At 47.8% G+C, this 21,379-nt stretch overlaps 1 protein-coding gene across 1 annotated transcript in view; it reads left to right on the top strand.

Annotated features, from left to right (window-relative positions):
- LOC311237944 (piezo-type mechanosensitive ion channel component 2-like) overlaps window positions 1-21,379 on the top strand; it is a gene marked incomplete at its 5' end in the record, with an annotated part of 174,602 nt that overhangs the window by 104,430 nt on the left and 48,793 nt on the right. The window contains 7 exons of the mRNA XM_084325919.1: window positions 2,802-2,940; window positions 4,797-4,963; window positions 5,843-6,187; window positions 6,576-6,830; window positions 6,984-7,234; window positions 10,935-11,132; window positions 13,495-13,599. Of these exons, the coding sequence (XP_084182045.1) occupies window positions 2,802-2,940; window positions 4,797-4,963; window positions 5,843-6,187; window positions 6,576-6,830; window positions 6,984-7,234; window positions 10,935-11,132; window positions 13,495-13,599 (1,460 nt within the window). The remainder of the gene's footprint in view (window positions 1-2,801; window positions 2,941-4,796; window positions 4,964-5,842; window positions 6,188-6,575; window positions 6,831-6,983; window positions 7,235-10,934; window positions 11,133-13,494; window positions 13,600-21,379) is intronic.

Below are 21,379 nucleotides of genomic sequence, written 5' to 3'. Positions count from 1 at the left end.
AGTCAATACAGGGGCGAAGGGAGCCATCCTTCTTGGAAACGAAAAAGAAACCCGCGCCGACAGGAGAGGAGGAGGGGGTAATAATGCCTGAGGCCAGGGACTCGTGGACGTATTTCTCCATGGACTCCCTCTCCGGGCGTGAGAGGTTGAACAGGCGACTAGCGGGGAGCGGGGCCCCTGGGAGCAGGTCAATAGCACAGTCGTACTGGCGATGAGGTGGCAAGGAGAGGGTTTACTAAAAACAGCCTCTAAATCATGATAAATTGGAGGAACAGCAATTGACCATTGTGACAAAGCGTGGCACTGAATTGCATATTTGGACCGGAGCTGGGAGCATAATTAAGGCTCGAACATACGCCCAGCGTCGTGCCCCGTCGTTTGGGCGAATCGAGCATGAAGCGATGGAGTAGCCGAGTTGACCGCAGTACAAACATGCCCCCGTCTTGAGTCTGTGACGGCGTTCGCTGAGAGGGAGGCGAGAGCGGTCAAGCTCCATAGGCTCAGAGGGGCTGTTTTCGGCGCGGACGGCGCGCCCCGAGGGAGGAGAGTGAAATGAGCTGGGCAATGGAGGACGAGCGGTGCTAGCCTTTTCACGGCGGCGTTCGCGAAGGCGCGTGTCCAGTTCTCTGGCTAAATTAATTAGCTCGTCTAGGGAAGACGGTTTCTCCTTAAATGCCAATTAATCTTTTAGGACGTCGCTGAGGCCTTGACGGAAAGCCCCTCGTCATTCCACTCGGAACCTGCTGCCAGGATACGGAATTCAATTGCATATTCGCTCACGCTGCGGGTTCCCTGTCGGATCGTGAACAAGCCAGCAGTACTATCTGAGCCCCCAGGAGGATGGTCGAAGACCTTTCGCATGTCACCGATATATGCAGAGTACGAATCGCAGAGGGGGGAACGACTGAAGTGGAGGGCGGTTGCCCATTCTAGCGCGGGACACGTGAGCAGACCTGACAGGTAGGAGACTTTAGATTTATCACTTTGGAATGTTTGTGGCTGTTGCCCGAATACTAATGAACATTGGAAAATAAAGGCTTGACACTTAGAGACGTTTCCGTCATAACGTTCTGGTGCGGGGACATGGGGCTCCCTGTGCGGGGAAACAACAGGTGGGGCGTCTAGCTGGGCAGTGACGTATGCATCAAAACGCTCACATTGTCTGTCTCGTTCCACTGAGCGGAGCAAGAGAGCGCCGAGTTGGGCAATGGTTTTGTCCAGTAATTGTGAGTGTTAGTTTACCAGAACGGCGTGTCCATTGATGGATGTTGTTCCCCCATTCTCCGGTCTCCTGTGGTGCTGAAGTCGTCATCGTGGTCGGAGTGTTCTGTGAGGATGCCCAATAGCAGCCCAATAGCAGAACACAGGAGGAGAGAGAATGGAGCATTTTAGGGTGTTTTAATATTATACTCCCAAGTTGACAGGTTACAGACAGTGAATACAGGAATGTGCGACAGGTATGGGAGTGTGCCGTGGATGAGAGCAGGTGCACTCCTTGTGCAGCACGGGGCAGTAGACACAGGACTGTGTAGTGGGCGAGAGCAGATGCACTCCTTGTGCAGCACGGGATAGTAGACACAGGACTGTGTAGTGGGCGAGAGCAGGTGCACTCCTTGTGCAGCACGGGATAGTAGACACAGGACTGTGTAGTGGGCGAGAGCAGGAGCACTCCTTGTGCAGCACGGGATGTCCAGGTAGGAGGTGTACTGGAGTGGAGGTCCTGGGCACATAGAGAACAAGGGTTAGGACAAGGTATAACAATGAGGACTGGGTTGCAAGGCTTAGATTCGTCGTCGTACCTAGGAAGCTAGTTTAACACTCCGACGAGGGTAGGACAGGATCTTCAGGTTGAAGTACCATCTCGTTGATGAGGGGATGAGTCACAGCCGCGTTGATTGATGAGCTGGCAGCGTGTGAATCAGGGGAACGGATGCTGCCCATATAAGGGTGTGAGAGGATAAGGGGTGAGTGAGGCTTCCGCCGTGAATGTGGAGGAGGAGGAGGAGTGAAGAAGGCTCTCGCCGTGATTATGACATGTCATGCTAATATGTCATGTTCTATATAAAGCAAATCAATAAAATAATAGAAGCCTACTGCTGGAACGATTCATTTTGCACGTATATATACAGTGTGTGTGCTCGTGCGCTGATGCTGCCTCACTAGCGCATTTATTTAGTTTAGCAATAGTATAGGAATACATCAAACCAACAATAAATAATATAGAGAAGAAGACAGTATATGGCATATTAATACAGTATATTCCACTATACAGTAGCTATATCCTCGGCCATCGGTTTAGTTCTTATTTATTTAGTTTGCTGTGTGTGTGTGTAATGCTCACGATGCCTCATTGAGTGAGGACTATAAATGCAAAATGTAATTATTAATGATAATGAAATATTGTCGTATTAATTATCATTATAATTATTAAATTCCACGGATGTCTGTAGTATCGGCAATCCCCAATGACTTGTCCCAGAGAAAACTGTTGAAACCACAGGCGCACACCGGTCTGTCTGATTTACGACTGCTTTTTCGAGTACGTAAATCCTACAAAGAATTTACAATACGAAGTCGTTTGTGAATGCCGAATAAGTACGTAAATCGAGTTACGAAGGAAATCCTTGGTACCTTTTACGTATGTCTGTTTGAGAATGAGGACCAATGTGATAGGAAGTCATTCATCAACATGTGTTCGGCATATGACACATGTCTCTAAACATTTTTAGAAGGTTATTAATGCCTGTTCTAGTTTGCATAGCAGGGAATCTTTAAACAACAATCCACTCTTTTCTTTGTAGTTTGTGTACCATGCCTGGATCACAGACTCTAAGACGGCCATGAGAGCTCACAGCAAGGAGAAAAAACACTTCTGGAGAAAAGACACAGCGGAAAAGAACAGGAGAGAGGAGGAGAGAGGAGGTAAGGAGGAGAAAGGAGGTAGGATAGAAGGAAGGGAGTGGTGGTAGGAGAAGGAGATGAGAGAAGTTAGGAGAGGAGAAAAGAAAAGAAAACCTCTAACCCTAACTAACCTTACTGTCATGCACTTATATGTCCTAATATACTAACCTACACTGTAGCACTCAACACTTTGATGAACATTGTTACTCAGCTGATAGAGTTGTGCCCTTCCTGCTGTCTTGTTGTACAAAACTTGTAAGTCGCTTTGGATAAAAGTGTCAGCTAAATGACAAAATGTCAAATGTAAAGAGGAGGTTGGAGAGAAGTAGAGGAGAGGAGGAGATAGGAGGTAGGAGAGGATGTTGGGAGAGGAGAGGAGGAAAGTAGTGGAGGAGAAGAGGAGAGAATATGTAGGATAAAGAAGAGGAGGAGATCAGACATTGAAGAAGAGGGGAGAGGAGGAGACATCGTGAAAACTAGTCAAGCTGTAGTTACCGTACGGCTCTGATGGTGGTAACTCCTGTTTCTCTCTCCAGCTACCGGAACAATAGAAGAGGAGGAGGAGGGAGAAGAGGAGGAGGAGAGAGAAGAGGAGGAGCCAACAGAACGATCAGGTGGGAGCTGTATATGTCCCTCTCTTCTCTTCTCTATTTATCTCCTGTCTTCTATTCTCTTCTTATCTCTCCTCTTCTCTCCCTTTCTATTCTCCTCTCTTCTCTTCTCTCCTCTTCTTTCATCTTCTCTTCTTCTCTCTTCTCCTCTCTTCTCTTCTTCCCCCTTCTCTTCCTTTCTCTTATCCTCCCCTCTTCTCCTCTTCTCTCATATCCCTTCTTCTCTTCTCTCCATTTCTATTCTCTTCTCCTCTTATCTTCTCTTCTCTCTTATCTTGTTCTCCTCTCTTCTCTCTTCTCCCCTCCTCACTTATCTCCTCTTCTCTTATTTTCTCCTCCATTCTCTTCTTGTCTCCTCTACTCTCTTATCTTCTTCTCTCTTCTCATCTCTCCTCTTCTCTTATTTGGTCTTCTCTTCCCCTCTCTTCTTTTCTCTTTTTCTCTCTTCACTTCTCTAATTGTCTCTTCTATTCTCCTCTCTTATCTCCTCTTCTCTCATCTTCTCCATTTCTCTCCTCTCTTCTCTTCTTATCTCTCCTCTTCTCTACCTTTATATTATCTCCTCTCTTCTCTTCCCTTCTCTTCTCTTCTTTTCTCTTCTCTTCTCCTCTCTTCACTTCACTCATTTTCTTGTATGTTCTCCTCTCTTATCTCATCTCCTCTTCTCCTCTCCTCTCCTCTTCTCTCCTTCCCTTTCTTTTCTCCTCTATTCTCTTCTTCTCTCTTCTAGTCTATTCTCCCTTCTCTTCTCTTCTCTCTTATTTTCTCTTCTCTCTTTCATCTTCTTAACTCTTCTCTTAGTTACTCTTCTATTCTCTTATCTTCTCCCAGCTCTTCTTATTTCTTCTCCTCTCTTCACTTCTCCTCTTTTTCTCTCTTCTCTTCTCGTCTCTCCCTTTCTCTTCTCCTCTCTTCACTTCTCTAATCTTCTCTCCTCTCCTATTCTCTCCTCTTCTATTATTCTCCTCTCTTCTCCTCTCTCTTCTCCTCTCCTCGTCTCTTCTTCTATATCCTCTCTTTTCTTTTCTACTCTCTTCTCCTCTCCTTTAGTCACTTATCTTAACTCATCTTCTCTTCTCTTCTCTTCTCTTCTCTTCTCTTCTGTTCTCTTCTGTTCTCTTCTCTTCTCTTCTCTTCTCTTCTCTTCTCTTCTCTTCTCTTCTCTTCTCTTCTCTTCTCTTCTCTTCTCTTCTCTTCTCTTCTCTCCGAGGCAGTGTTATTGTACTCTGTCTCCCTCTCAGCCTCCCTACTGTCTCAATAAAGAACCTTCTCTCCTGTTTCCAGACAACATGTTGCATCGCGTGGCCACAGTACTGAGGTTCTGGTTGGTGCTGGTGACTGCAATGTTGGACTCTCTGACCAGCTGGCTCAACTCCCTCTGTCAGGAACACATCCACATCTCTACCGTCCTGAGGATAGAGCGCTGCATGCTGACACAGCAGGTTAAACAGGTAACACACACACACACACACACACACACACACACACACACACACACACACACACACACACACACACACACACACACACACACACACACACACACACACACACACAGCAGGTTAAACAGGTAACACACACACACAGCAGGTTAAACAGGTAACACACACACACACAGCAGGTTAAACAGGTAACACACACACACACACACACACACACACACACACACACACACACACAGCAGGTTAAACAGGTAACACACACACACACACACACAGCAGGTTAAACAGATCAGTTGGGGGACGCCTGCACAGCAGAGACAGGAAATGGCGGGGGTTGTGTGAGCCTCCCACACGTTACACCTCGCCAATGAGAGTCCGCGCTGGCAGGTGAAAAGATGTGACAGGCTGCCTCCTCGTGTACCGGAGGGGACACGTGATGCAAGGCTTCTATCCTCCCTACAACTGGCCAGTGGGGGGCATATGCGAGCAACGTTCAAGACAGGGGGGGGGAGAATTGGCACAACGAAATTGGGATGGGAGAAAAAATAGAAATAGGGGAGAAAAAGTGTATAAAAAAAAATAAACCATTTACACACACAGACAGACAGGCAGACACACACACACACACAGGCGACAGTGGCTCAGGAGGTAGACACATACAGACAAATTCGCACACACATGCACACATACATACGTGCATGCCAGCGCATGCTCAGTCATTAATTCAAACATGATCATACAATGATGTGCTTTTTGTTTGGATAATCCTTGGTGTAGCTTCACATCTCTAGACATCTTTTTCCTTCAGCGGTCGGTTGAGACGTAATTCATTCCTTGGCCGTAAAATGAATCCATGTAACTGTGAATTGTTTGTTTGTTTGTTTCCAGGGTAACGTTCCCTCCAGAGAGAGGATCCATGTTTACTACCAACAGCACCTGTTGAAATCCTCCCTAGAGTCTGGACTGGACTACACTACCCAGCAGGCTGAGGGGCAGTCGGACTACACTACACAACAGGCAGAGAGGGAGTCAGACTACACTACCCAGCAGGCCGATGGGCAGTTGGACTACACTACCCAGCAGTCCGAGAGGCAGTTGGATTACACTACCGAGCAGGTGGAGGGGAAGTTGGACTACACTACCCAGCAGTCCGAGGGACAGTTGGACTACACTACCCAGCAGGTCGAAGGGCAGTTGGACTACACTACCCAGCAGGCAGAGAGCCAGCGTTCAGTCTGTGAGCTTCACAGACAGGAGTCGCATGAATTTGTTCTGAGCACAGAGGGAAGAGGAGAAGAAACTTTGCAGACAGAGGAAGGAGGAACAGCCGAAGACCTGTTAGTGACACAGGTTACTGACAGACTCTCAGCAGGAGGTCCGAGCGTAGAGGACGAGAGGTCCGCACACCATAAAGACATGTGTGTAGAACCAGAAACGACACTAAGATCAGCAGGAAAGGCCAGAAGCAGCCTAACAACAGGACACGCTGACGGGCCTTTAGAAGATAGAGTTGGCCTTCAAGAACCAGACACTGCTGTACGAGCTTCAGAAGGTTCACAGGCTGTAGATGTTGATCCACCAGAACCTGAAAGTTCTGCACACGTCACTGATATCCATGTAGAAAGAAGAGATGTCCCTGCAGAACCTGAGAGTTCTGTTGAACCAACAGCAGGCAGGAGACCAGAGACAGTACAAGCTGAAGATGAACCAACAACTTCACCAGGCAGGGGACCAGAGACAGTACAAGCTGAAGATGAACCAACAACTTCACCAGCCAGGGGACCAGAGACAGTACAAGCTGCAGATGAACCAACAACTTCACCAGCCAGGGGACCAGAGACAGTACAAGCTGCAGATGAACCAACAACTTCACCAGGCAGGAGACCAGAGATAGTACAAGCTGAAGATGAACCAACAACTTCACCAGGCAGGGGACCAGAGACAGTACAAGCTGCAGATGAACCAACAACTTCACCAGGCAGGGGACCAGAGATAGTACAAGCTGCAGATGAACCAACAACTTCACCAGGCAGGGGACCAGAGACAGTACAAGCTGAAGATGAACCAACAACTTCACCAGCCAGGGGACCAGAGACAGTACAAGCTGAAGATGAACCAACAACTTCACCAGGCAGGGGACCAGAGACGGTACAAGCTGCAGATGAACCAACAACTTCACCAGCCAGGGGACCAGAGACAGTACAAGCTGAAGATGAGCCAGTTGAAGACACCACAGAAGTCCATGTGGAAACAGGAAGAGAACTTGGTGCTTCAGAAGATGTTACATCAAAAATAGTATCTGCAAAAGATAATCAAACAGTAGATATGACATCAGGAACAGTGTTGGCAGTAGATGTTGCAGGTCTTAGGAGAGGATCAGAGATGATAAGAGGAGGAGACCACCCAACAGTGTTGACTGTGCCTGGAAAACCAGAGATGGTTGAATATGATAAACCCACAGCAGACTTGAAATCAGAGATGGTAATGGATGAAGACGATAAACCCACAGCAGACTTGAAATCAGAGATGGTAACATCAGATGGAACAGAAGACTTCCCAGAATTCCTGGTGGCTAAAACCAGCCAGCGACCTCGACCCAAACTACACAGGATGGAAGGAATTGATGACTCCTCCACCTCAGTGGAAGAAGGGATCAGAAGAATGGAAAGGTGAGAACACATCAGTCTATTCCTCCTGTCAAAACCACTAACCCAACCCCACCGCTAACTCTAAACACTCATCAGTCTATTCCCCCTGTCCACCATCATCATCCCCATCTAACCACTAATCCCACCCAACCCCTAACCCCACCCCTAACTCCACCCCTAACTCCACCCATAACCCCACCCCTAACTCCACCCCAAACCCCTAACTCTATACAGCTGAATAATTTGATGAATGTTCATTTACATTTTCTTTCTCTCTCTCTCTCTCTGTATCTCTCTCTGCCTCTCTCTCGCTCTGTCTCTCTATATATCTCTTTATCTCTCTCTCTCTCTCTCTCTCTCTCTCTCTCTCTCTCTCTCTCTCTCTCTATGAGTGCATGCTGGGAATGAGCTTGGTTTGAGTGAGAGGTGCGGGGAAGTGGTCGTGAATGCTTCTATTTTCTATCTTGTTCTTATTTATTTATTTATTTATGTAAATATTGTAACTAGTGTGTATTGTTAGTTTACAGTGTGTTTTGGTGTGTATAGGGGTAAGTAGGGGGCTTGTTTGGCAGTCAGTCAGCATTGCTGGTTGGCGTGCTACGCCAGTATGGAGTTTTCCAAACTCGGCAGGAAACATGGAGTTAGAATCTCTGCTAGTGATGTGTCTGTAGAGGAGTGTAGCTTAGCTGTGGCTGAAGTTGTTGGTCACAGCAGCGTTAAGTGGTGGAGTGGTGATCTTTCTAGACAGTGTGGAGAAAGTGAACCACGGTGCTAACTGCGTTGCCATCAGCATTGCGTCTCTGTGCGTCAGTGCTATTTACGGGTATTTAAATGAGGTAATATGGGCGGAACATGTGCCCCTTTCTATGTAAATGAGCCTCATCGCAAAAAACACTCCAATTCACAAAGATCGGCGCTAATTGCCACGTGCAGTTAAAGTGATGCTATTTACGTCTTCAGAGATCTGGTGGTAACTAAGCGCATTTATAAAGGGGTGTCATTGCCAGCGTCTCAGGTGATCATGGCAGCAGTAATTGTTGCCAGGCGAAGGCATCGTAAGGCCAGGAGTGCTCGTGAAAGAATATTTTTAATAAGAATATCACTTTTTGATTTAAGCAAGACCGAAATCATCCAGAGACACAGGTTGCCAGCTCAAGCAATTATTGATCTACTCGATGAAATCAAGGATGAGATTGAGCCAGCCACCCAGAAATCCCATGCAATCGTATTTATTATTTAAATATTGTTATTTAACATTGTCGGCTTCCCCAATGTTGTCAGCGCTATTCACTGCAATATATAATATATAAATGTATACTAATATAAATTAACGAATGTGGTTGCCAAATTCCCTGGGTCTGTGCATGACAGCTAAATCTTTAGGAACAGCAGTCTATACGGAATGATGTAAGACATAGATGACACAAACATTTGTGCTGTAATATTCATTGCAAATGTGGGGGGGCAAAGTATGTGCTTTTGTATAGGTGACGGTGGCTACCAACTCCAGCCATGGCTGATGACTCCTGTGCGTAATCCTGCCAACTGTTAGATTCTGATCAATCGGCCAGTATCACGTCTTCATCTGTTTGGCTTGTGTAATCATCTCCCCATCTGCGTTGTGTTTTATCTCTCCGACCTCTCATACACTGGCTGATACAATCCTTATCTCTCCCCGTTAGTGCGATCCGCAAACCATAATAATTCTCCACCTTCGTAAGAATTCGACACTTCGACAACGTACTACCTTACAAGGAAAAGCGTTGTTTATTTTCATAAACAGAAGCCTCAGCTTAGATGTTAACAGATTGTATTGTCCTTGAAAAGTCTATTCTAATGATCTTTCGGTGTGTTCAGTCTATCGTCCTTCTGCTATTCAGTCCAATGGTGGTCAGGCCTGGTCGTTAGCCTAAACCCTCCTCGCGTTAGCCGAAGCTAATGATGATGTGTCATTCCCCCCCCACACCGGCGAGGGTGAGAGGGATGAGAGTCTCTGATGGTTTCTTCCCTCCTGTGGGATTCGTTTCTTTGGTCTGCCCTTACCCGGAACTACTGTTCGATTTATATGATCTTCGTCATAGCAACAACGGCCCCGCCCCTCTTCTGGTTGTCATGCGACGCGCTGTCATGACAACTGCTAATAACCTTTCACACATTTTAAACGCAGTTTCTACTGTCAAACCCTCTCCCTCGCTCTGCCTGTCTTCTGTGCCCGCCGTATCAATGTTGATGTACTGGGGAATTCAAAACATTCTGCCCTGCTCAGTGTGGTACTCACACTAGCACCCTGCTCGCTCTGAACCACTTCTTCTATCACCGTCTGCTAAGGCAAGCACATTTCTGACCTCTCTGACCTGGCCCCTTTTTAGATGCGGTCATCTCCCCCCAATCTATACATCACATACATTGAAAAAACACCGATTTAGGCGGCGTACATCGGGCTCACATCAGAATGCGCGGTGTTGGTTACAAACAATTTAATGTAAAGAAGTGGCAAACATTGAATTTAGTTGTGAGTCAGGCCAAAATGGCCATTTATAAGAGCAGGAAAAGCAGAGTAGAAAATGGCTCAGGTGGTGAGCTGATGCCAAGGTGTAAGGCATTGGTAAGAGCCAGGGTCAGAGTGGAGTTTAGATTTTATTCACTCATCATGAACCATATTGATTCTTTTTTGTTTCGGTGGAGCTTCAATGAAGTTGTTTGTTGTGTTGTAGAGGGGCAGCTGTATTTTAACACTGCTTTTATGTGAGATCTCTCAATTTTATACTTTTTTTTGGAATATTATGATGATGATGGTGTATGCTGTGAGATATAATGTGTATTTATTTAATTGTATTGACACACACTTTGTAGTGATATTATGTAAATAAAGGTTTTTCTAAAAATACAAAATAAATCTCTCTCTCTGCCTCCCCCCCCCTCTATTTCTCCCTCAGTGATCAGACCCAGGAGACCTCAGACAGTGACAGAGAATCAAACCAGCAACCTGATCCTGACACACACCAGCACCCCCACATACAAACACAACACATACACTCACACACACAGCTAGAGACACACACACTACACACACACACACAGCCAGAGACACACACACAACAAACACAATTTCCCACACAATCAGATACACACACACATTGGACCCCCACACACGACACACACACACATGACAAACACATACAATCAGAAACACATGCAGGCTCTCAACCCGCTCACACGTTCACCGACTCTCAATTCTCCTCCTCCCCTTCCCCCTCCTCTCCGGTCGCTCGGCCTTATGGGAAATGTAGTCCCCTCCCCCCCAGCCACACTGACATCCCTCCTTCCTACAGCCTGGCCTTGGGCCTTGATCTGCAAGAGGAGGAGAGACAGGAAGACTGGGGAGGAGAGGGGGGGTCCTCGCGGTCCTTCAGGAAGAGGCTGCTTGTCCTTGAAGAGAAAAGTGACTTCCTGTCTGAAACTCCCTCCACTTCCTGTCTGTCACCGTCCCGCACCCACGAGCTGACAGCCAGCGAACTGCTGAAGAACAGGTTGGAATACACACACACACACACACACACACACACACACACACACACACACACACACACACACACACACACACACACACACACACACACACAACACACACACACACACACACACACACACACACACAGCCTACATCTGGAATATTCATATATAAACACCTTATCCTGAATAATAATAATAATAATAATAATAATAATAATAATAATAATAATAATAATAATAATAATAATAATAATAATAATAATAATAATAATAATAATAATAATGCATTTTATTTAAAGGTGCCTTTCTGAGCACCCAAGGTCGCTGTACAGAGTTAAAAACAAATACAATTACACACAGTAAAAACACAGTATTACAGAGTTACACATAGGGCAGCAGTTATAATAAACTTCAAATGAAAGTGAATATGCCAGAATGAACAGATGTGTTTTGAGACGGGAAACAAAGGTGGGGAGGTTATCTATTGCACGGATGCACAGCGGGAGAAGGCTCTGGATCCCATGGTAGTCAGACAGGAAGGGGGAGTGACGAGTTGGAAGGAAGAGGAGGATCTGAGTGACCATTTACCATTTAGTGACCGAGAGGGAGTGTAGGACTGGAGAAGTTCTGTGAGATAAGGAGGGGCTAGGTTATGGAGGGCCTTGAAAGTGAGTAGTAATACTTTGTAGTCAGTGCGTGACTTAACAGGCAGCCAGTGGAGTTGGTGGAGAACAGGAGTGATGTGGTTGGTGGAGGGAGTTCTAGTGATGATGCGGGTGGCTGAGTTTTGGACCAGTTGGAGTTTATAGAGGTACTTGTGTGGGAGACCAATTAGGAAGGAGTTACAGTGATCCAGGCGGGATGTGACCAGGGCGTGAACAAGTGTAGCGGTGCTGGTACTGTAGGCAGGCACGTGCACACATAGAGCCCAAGGGGTGCTTGAGCACCTGCCTTTTTGAGCGTCATAAAAAAAGTGCCCTTTTTGAAAAAATATTATTTATTTTAAAAAATTAAAGTTTTACCGTTACGCATATAGACTGCCCTTCCAACTGAAAAATGTCAGGATAGAATCAATCATGCCCCATATTCCATTGCAGTTTGCATGGCCTCCTCAGCGTGCCTCTCCGCGGACCTATATATTTGATGCATAGCGTGGGTGGTGATGATGATGATGATAGAAACCGCTGTGGCGCATACAGTTGAATGCTGGTATTACACTCATTGAGGGACACGAAGAAGTCAAGTCCGATGGGATTTGGGAATCTCAATAAAAAATGCATTTATATTAAACAATACAGAATATACAGCATTTCTTGGGGTCTGTAGAGTAAGCACTTATTCCCTCCCACCTGAACATTTATGGAGATGTATGGGCCTTTTAAGTCAGTGATAAAAGTGTCTTTCAAGGATAAGTGAGCTCCTGCACTGATTATTATAGTTCAATATTCAATATTTGATCACCAAAACCCCCCAAAAAGCATAAAAAGGGGGCCCCCCCACCCGAAAAGGGCCCTTAAAAATCGGGCTTGCGCGCAGCACACAGGTATAGTGCCCTTTTCAGCCTTTGAGCACCTGCCCCTCTAAAGTCCTGTGCACGTCCCTGACTGTAGGTGTAAGTGAGGGGCGGAGATGATTGATGTTGCGTAGGTGGAAGTAAGCAGACCGTGTGATGATATTTATGTGGGATTTGAATGACAGTGTGCTATCGAGGATGACACCCAGACTCTTAACCTGAGGGGAAGGGAAGACTGTAGAGTTGTCAATGGTGAGGGGAAAACTGTCAGATTTGGCTATGGTAGATTTGGAACCAATGAGGAGTACCTCGGTTTTATCACTGTTTAGTTTTAGCTAGTTGACTGTGAACCACAGAGTATCTGTGTGTATTGTATTTCCTACAATAAGACCTTAACCAGGATATTAGCTAGTATCTGGAATATTAATTAATAAACACCATATCCTGAATAAATCCTTAACCAGGATATTAGCTAGTATCTCCTTTACCATACTCCATACTCTATCTACTCTACTCTACACTACACTACATGACTCTACTCTACTCTGCTCTACTCTAATCTGGTCTACATTACAGTACTCTACTCTACTTTACTCTACTCTACTCTACACTACACTACTGTACTTTACTCGACTCTACTCTGCTAAAACAAACCTTACTTTCATGCACTTGTCCTAATATACTAACCTACACTGTAGCACTCAACACTTCAATGAACATTGTTACTCAGCTGATAGCCCTTCCTGATGACTTGTCGTACAGAACTTGTAAGTCGCTTTGGATAAAAGTGTCAGCTAAATTACTAAATGTAAATGCTCTGCTCTACTGATATTTTTTTCTTCTCATCCTCTTCCTCTCCTCTATAGGATGTTCTATGATGAAGAGTTGGAGGCATCAGATAATTTCTATGGCAACCAGCCTCAGTTCCTGCTGCTCTGCTATTCTCTCTACAACATCCTGGTTGCTAGGTAACAGTCTCTTCCTCTCTACTTGCTAGGTAATGGTCAATTCCTCTCTAGTTGTTAGGTAACAGTCACTTCCTCTCTAGTTGCTCGGTAACAGTCACCTCCTTTCTAGTTGCTAGGTAACAGTAATGTCCTCTCTGTTTGCTAGGTAACAGTAATTTCCTCTCTGTTTGCTAGGTAACAGTAATTTCCTCTCTAGTCGCTAGGTAACAGTTATATATCGTAATAGCTTACGCTCTGCTCGTAGTGGAACATATCCCATATCCAGTCTAATACTGAATACATTTCTTTACATGTACACACCCATCCGCCTGGCCACACCCCCATCCGCTCCTCTACATAAGCGGGGATGTGGCAATACTAACAGCTCCTTCCCTATTTTCACCACCAACAAGTGTCTGTATACACCACTTGAGTTTAGTGCCAAAATAGTTGTTGGAAAGGAGCTACGTGGACATTGTATCTTATTTATTCTCTTTCTTGCCAATTTACGAGAAAAGCTAAGTCATAATGTCTGCACCTTCGGGGGTTCGAACGCTCACAACGTCACCCTTCACCAGCGCTTCTCCATTGCCGTGTGCGTCGTGGGGCTGCTCTGACTCCGCGGTCGTGGCAGTCAGATACGCCCGAGCGGCGCCCGGTGGTGAGTTTGCCTCTCCGAGGGGCCGTTGAGCCTCCATCTCCTGTGAGATGGCCTGGTTCCGGGCCCTGGTTCCCCCACCAGTGGACGGTCGGCAGAGAGGCCGACAGCTCCTCTGGTGGCTGGGGATTTGCGACGCAGGCTCTTTGCCTCTGCTCGCTCCCGTCGTAGGGCGACGAGCTGCAGGGGCGAACGGCCAGGCTTTGGGGTTGTGCTGGAACCGAACGAGAGTGCTCTTGCTCTGTCTCCGTTTCCGATGGAAACTGAGGATCACATGGAGGGGGCGAGAACGCTCTTGTTTGATGCCCCAATGGATTCGTATCATTCTCCCCCTCGGTGTGTGGCAGGGAGTGTTGCGTCTCCTTGGGGTCCCTTGTTCTCCGGTGTTGGGTTAGAACCTCCGACCCTGAGACAAGATGCCCAGCTATCTGCCGCGTCGGATGGTGGCGCCCGACATGGCAGCCTCCCGTACGTGAGGGACGCGAGTGACGTGGAGGGAGGTACGCAAGGGGAGTTGCTTGCCTTGTTCCCCGAGGCATTCTTCCCTTCGATGGAGGCCTACGTGAAACAGGGACAGGTAATCTCCCGCATCACTGGCCTTACCCCCGCCTACGTGCCAGTCACGCGGGTGGCGGGTTTGGTCCAGGGACTAAAGGACGGGGTGCCTCGGCTTGATAGCCCGATGACATCCATTCTTTGTCCCGAAGTGGTGTGGGAGCCGTTGCGGAAGCCGGTTCCCCAAGGGAAATCAGCTAGGCAGATGACTAACTGGAGTGACCAGGCGTACATCGCCGTGACTCAGAGCCTAGCTGCGACGTCTAACATCGCGCAGCTGGCGCGCTACATGTCGGGCGGGTCGGTATTGGATGACCATCAACAGTACCTTCACGCCCAGGCGGCTGGAGCCATCCTGCACCATACCCAGCTGCAGGCGATAGCCGCCGGGAAGGGGCGCGCTCTGGCCACTCTGTCCCAGCGCCACCTTTGGCTGGAGCAGGCGAGGGTGCCGGAACAGAAGAGGATTCCCCTCAGGCGGTTAGGTGGCAGAGCGGAGATTGCGTTCGTCACCAACCCCGGAGCTGTGAGCTGGATTCGCCTGTTCGAATCCAGCTCACAGCTCCGGGGTTGTCACCAGCTTGGCTGGCCGTCTGCACTAATACAATTGGCTGTATTAGAGGGTGGGAGAAGCTGGCGGGGTGGGTCCGGGTCGTTGTAAACAGCGACTCCTACAGTTCGGTCGGGGCGCCTGCTAAGCGCGGATAGGACTTGAGGGGGATAGTGTGATCCTCCCACACGCTACGCCCTCTCGATGAGAATCCGCGCTGCCAGGTGAAAAGAAGCGGTGATTGGCTGGACGTGTGTCGGAGGAAGCACGTGGTAGTAGGGCGGGCCATACTTTATTTTTTTTGGAAAATCAATCGAGTGGGGTGTCTAAAATATGTGTTTTTTTGTGGGGAATTCAAATATGGGATTATTTTTCTAATCGGATAACTCTTACCTACATTGTTTTGGATTTCAAAATGGCCGATTTGACCATTTTTCACCCCTTGGCCATACATGGATGCCAACATGAATCTGAAGGAAATCCTAACATGCAAGGTGTCTAAATGATGCGTTTCTTAATGGGGAATTCAAATATGAGTTCATTTTTGGGATAGGATAACTCTAACCTACATCATTTTGGATTTCAAAATGGCCGATTTTACCATTTTTCACCCCTTGGTCATACATGGATGCCAACATGTATCTGAAGGAAATCCTAACATGCAAGGTGTCTAAATGGTGTGTTTCTTAATGGGGAATTCAAATATGAGTTCATTTTTGGGATAGGATAAATATAACCTGCATAATTTTGGATTTCAAAATAGCTGATTTTACCATTTGAACCCATTGGTATTGTATTACAAAATTGCAAAGATAAAAAATATATGGGAAATCATTTATAATGACAAAGCCATCAAATTTATTAACAAGTGAACTGTATATAACTGGATACAACTCAAAAGATCAATAATAATAATACTAACAATAATAAATTGTATTTGTAATGCACACAAACACAAGTGCTAAATCTCGATCTCCTGACTTCTTGAACTTTGCCAGGTTCCAATATCTTGATTGGACTCATTCTTGGATGGCAAGATCTCCTACTGTACTGCTTTAGCCACCAACCTACAAACACAAACTTAAAGTCAACGTCAGCCATAAATAGGTGAGCTCTTTCCAGAACTACTCAGCAGAAACCTCTGTAACCATTTAAACAAACGTCTCAATGTATTGAGAAAATCCATGGGGCTCCATCAATCCTCTATCTTCTTAAATTTGATCAGGTTGCACAAGTCCTGCTTGGATTCATTCTTGGACATCAGCCTCCTGCTGGTATCCTGAGCCCTGATCCCTCCATCCCTTTTTTCTTGTGAAAAGTATTTAGCAGAGGCCTCAGTCACCATTTTAACAACCCTCTCGATGCTTTGTGTGTGACAAGGCCAGTCGAGAACCTCCATGGGGGTGTTGATTAAGTTCTTCACCTCGGAGGTGCTTAGGGAGCAGGTGAGAGGTGGCTCTGACAAATCTTCTGACTAAGCCACCAATGCTGGAAGCGTCACTATTGATGTGAGGTGTTCTTCTGATCCTGTCGCACTGTTGGGTCAGCGCGTCACAGGGTAAGGAGAGGGGGGGTGGGGAAGGGAGTTCCCTGGTCCCACACCATATTTGGGCAGGTGGGTCACGGAATTCCCCCCGCCATAGAGTACGTCACTGGGCGCGTTTCTATTGGTTGTGAGACTTCCGTGAGTTATTTTCAGGCTTCATGTTGTGGACCTTTGTTGTTGTCAAGATGAGTTATGCGGTGCGTGTGAACTTAAAAATAAGTCTGCTCTGCGCTCTGTTGCATATGTCTTGAGCTTTTGGTCACGTAGCTCAATGTTACATATATCTTTTCAATTGTTACTCACATGGGAAGTCTCTCTGGGGGTTCCCTGTCTCCTCTCTTTATACAGCAGCAGGGTTGACAGGGGTGTTTTCCCTCAGACGCGTCATATGGGACCCATATTTGTGTCTCTTGGTCGGCTTCCTGCTGCTCTCCCAGGCAGCTTGGAGGGAACGTTATCTGGGTTCTTGTTAGAATTACCATTGATATGTTTTGGGTCTCGACGTGTACATAGTGCTGGCCCTGGGTGCTTCTGTGTGGAACCACGCATGGGCTTGCGCGCCTTGGTTGTTGATCATTGAAACAGCGTTTTTATGGGGCAACTAGGATGGAGTTTGTCTCTGTCGAGCGCCAGTGTACTAGGTTAGTCTTGATGAATTCTCGTTCATCTCTGGGGGGAGATAACAGAATAGATCAAAGCATTGGTGGAGGGGTCTCACGCTTTTGGGGTGGGCCACCGGGCGCGGTGCTTTTATGTTCTGACCGTCTTGGTGGCGCCCTCTGTGATGTTTTAGATCGACACGCGTACCTAATCCCTCTTAGGACTGGGGATGGTGGCGTGATTAGGACACGGGACTGGTTCTGGTCACGCCGGACCAGGTCAGTTAACCCGTTGTCCGCCGGGGCGCAGATCTGCTGTTCTGGTACCCTGAAGGACTTGTGCTTTTTCGGGGGGGAAATGCCGGGTTGGCCCGGGCGTTGCAGGGGTTGATGTTATGGAGGTGTGTGTTATCCTTCACTATAGCTTGGTCCATATTGTGTTGTACCTTGCGCTGTGCTAAAGGAGCCTGGTCCTTCTCCATTCTTTTTTCGCCCCTCTCTTCTCCTGCTTGGCGGGGCTGGGAGGAGGCTGTCGAGGTGGTTCTTGTACCCCTCTGGCATCCCTGTCTGGCATCCCTGTGTACGTCCCGGTCTGCCGGGCCCAGGTCCGGACTCGTTCTCGTCGACCTGTTGGCCTGGGTTAACCCCTTCTTGAGAACTGAAACACTTGTACTGCTGTATAGCCGGTGTATACCCGCAGTTGTGTTTTGGAGTTTTTTCTTAAACTAAACATAGGGTGGTGGTTGGTTTCCAGGTGTGTTGGTAGAGGAGAGGAGAGGAGAGGAGAGGAGAGGAGAGTTGTGTTTTGGAGTTTTTTCTTAAACTAAACATAGGGTGGTGGTTGGTTTCCAGGTGTGTTGGTAGCGGAGTCGACTCGGGTTAGGCCGGGCTTGACCCCGTCTGCCTACGAGTGTGCCCCTGCACCCTTCATGACGTCTGCCAATCGTGTCAGCCTTCTCTGCCTCGGCCCCTCTAGAGGGTCCGTTTTTTTTTGTGTAGGCTGCGACATGGTGCACAGCATACTGTTAGATCCTGATCAAACTGGCCAGTATCACGTCTTCGTCTGTTTGGCTCTCCATCCAGTTCCTCTGCGTTGTGTCATTTTTTTTTTTTATTATTGATCTTTTTCCCCCTCCATTTTCCTCCGATTTTCTCCCATCCCAATGTTAGTCGTATGCCAATTCCCAGTCCCTTCCTGGTCGCTGCGCACTTACCCCCCACAGTCAGATCATCTGGGAGAGTGGAGGCTACCACGTGCTTCCTCCGACACACGTCCAGCCAATCACCGCTTCTTTTCACCTGGCAGCGCGGATTCTCATCGAGAGGGCGTAGCGTGTGGGAGGACCACACTATCCCCCTCAAGTCCTATCCGCGCTTAGCAGGCGCCCCGACCGAACTGTAGGAGTCGCTGTTTACAACGACCCGGACCCACCCCGCCAGCTTCTCCCACCCTCTAATACAGCCAATTGTATTAGTGCAGACGGCCAGCCAAGCTGGTGACAACCCCGGAGCTGTGAGCTGGATTCGAACAGGCGAATCCAGCTCACAGCTCCGGGGTTGGTGACGAACGCAATCTCCGCTCGGCCACCTAACCGCCCACGTTGTGTCATTTTAATGGTCCTAACGTCTCCGATACTGGCTGATAAGATCCTTATCCCTCCCCATTAGTACAATCCGCAAACCATAATAATTCTCCACCTCCGTAAGAATCTGACACTTCGACAACGTGAAATACCTTACAAGGAAAAGCGTGATTTTATTTCTATAAACAGGAACCTCAGCTCAGATGTTAACAGATTGTATTGTCCTTGCAAAGTCTATTCTAATGACCTTTTGGTGTGTTCAGTCTATCTAATGATCTTTCAGTCCAGTCTATTGTCCCTCTGTCTCTCAGTCCAACAGTGGTCAGGCCTGTTCGTTAGCCAAGACCATCCTCGTGGTAGCCGAAGCTAATGATGATGTGGCATTCTCCCCCCCCCCCCCCCCCCCCCCCCCCTCTGTGATAAGAGGAGAGAGTCTCTTGGTCCCTTCCCTCCTGTGGGATTCGTTTCTTTGGTCTCCCAGATTTCTAGTCTGCCCTACACCCGGAAACACCGTTCGACTTATAGATCTTCGCCGTAGCAACGACGGCCCGCCTTCTGGTTGTCATGCGACGTGCTGTCATGACAACTGCATAACCTTTAACACCATTAAACTTTCATTAAGATGAACCTCTTTCCCTCCTGCTCTGGGCCTACAGTACACTCGCTCTTATCAATTTGTTCTTGCAAGGAATGCAAAACATTCGGCTGGCTGCTAAACATTCTGCTGGCTACTGCCTCTGAACCGCTTCTTCTATCACCGTCTTCCATGCACATTTCGATCTCACCGTTTTAGCTGTGATCATCTCCCCCCAATCTATACATCACATACATTGAAAAAGCACCCCAAATCCTTCAATACCGAACGCCCCTTCCGCCGGGGTGCTGTTTTCAGCAGACCCCTTAGGCGCCTGTCTCGTCCACAGTGCTCCAGGCACAGGTCGAGTCCTTTTGACCTGTTGCCAGGATTGAGGGATCAACCTCTTTGGGGGTTGTCTCCCCGGTGCGCTGCCTGGTCCCGCTGTGGGGGTGTAGCCTCTTTGAGTGCTTCAGGGTGGCGTGCTGTAGGGGGGAAGGTCCTGCTCTTGGATGGGCCCTGTCCGATATGCTGGCGATGTGGGGGGTGGTGTCACTAGTGACCGCCTGGTGGGGTCTCGATGCTGCGGCGTCGTTGGCCTCACCAGGCCCCCTTTTCCCGGGGGGGGGTCCTGACCCTTCCTGGGGCTGGGTCCTCCTTCGCGCTCCGCTGCTACGGCCTTGCCACAGGGTTGGGTTCTTGACCTTGACCCTGTGATATTAGGGATTGTAACGTTTTTTTTTAAATTCCCGTTCGTTCCCTAGTGGCATGTGGGTTGCGCGCCTGTGTAGTCGTGGGTTCTTCTGTGGGAAGGTAAGTCCCACGATCTGCTCACCCTGTGCGTTTGAGTTGCTAAACCCTCTTCGCACAGTCGGATCCGATTCCCTCCCGTCCTCCACTAGGGGGGTCCGGGGGCTCGGGCCCTCCCCGGTTCTGATGGTTGTGGGGGGCCTCAGCGGGTACATTTGTCGAGCTTCCGTTCTGCTCAGCTCCTGTGTTCCACTACGAGCAGAGCGTAAGCTATTACGATATATAACATACGGTTATCCTATAACCATAGTTATATGAGTATAGCGAGCGATCTGCTCGGACTCACTGAGGACCCCGTGGTCTTCGCCTTCGGTGGTGAAAGACTTGGGAAGGAGCTGTTAATATGGCCACATCCCCGCTTATGTAGAGGAGCGGATGGGGGTGTGGCCAGGCGGATGGGTGTGTACATGTGAAGACATTTATTCAGTATTACACTGTTGGGATATGTTCCACTACGAGCAGAGCGCTCGCTATACTCATATAACTATGGTTATAGGATAACCGTATGTTACTTCCTCTCTAGTTGCTAGGTTACAGTTACTTTCTCTGTAGTTGCTAGGTAACGGTAACCTCCTCTAGATGCTAGATAACAGTTACTTAATCTCGAGTTACTAGGTAACGGTTACTTCCTCTCTAGTTGCAAGGTAACAGTTACTTCCTCTCTAGTTACTAGGTAACAGTAATCTCCTCTTTAGTTGCTAGGTAACAGTTACTTCCTCTCTAGTTGCTTGGTATCCGGGTTTGAGTTATCTGCTTCTATGGTCTGGGCTGTTAGCTCTTTGCAGGCATCTTTTGCCCCTGTTTTTGGGGGGGATGTAAAGGTTGACCGAGATTACCGAGGCAAAGTCTCTCGGAAGATCCAAAGGTCTGTATCTGGCAATTAAAAACTCAAGCTCAGTCAGGAGTGCAAGACTGGGAGATAATAGTTG

This window comes from Notolepis coatsorum (assembly GCF_963971535.1).
Source record: "Notolepis coatsorum genome assembly, chromosome: 12".
In the NCBI taxonomy this organism is placed as follows: Eukaryota; Metazoa; Chordata; class Actinopteri; order Aulopiformes; family Paralepididae; genus Notolepis; species Notolepis coatsorum.
The sequence above is the reverse complement of the archived record's forward strand: the minus strand, read 5'-3'. Positions and strand labels throughout refer to the sequence as shown.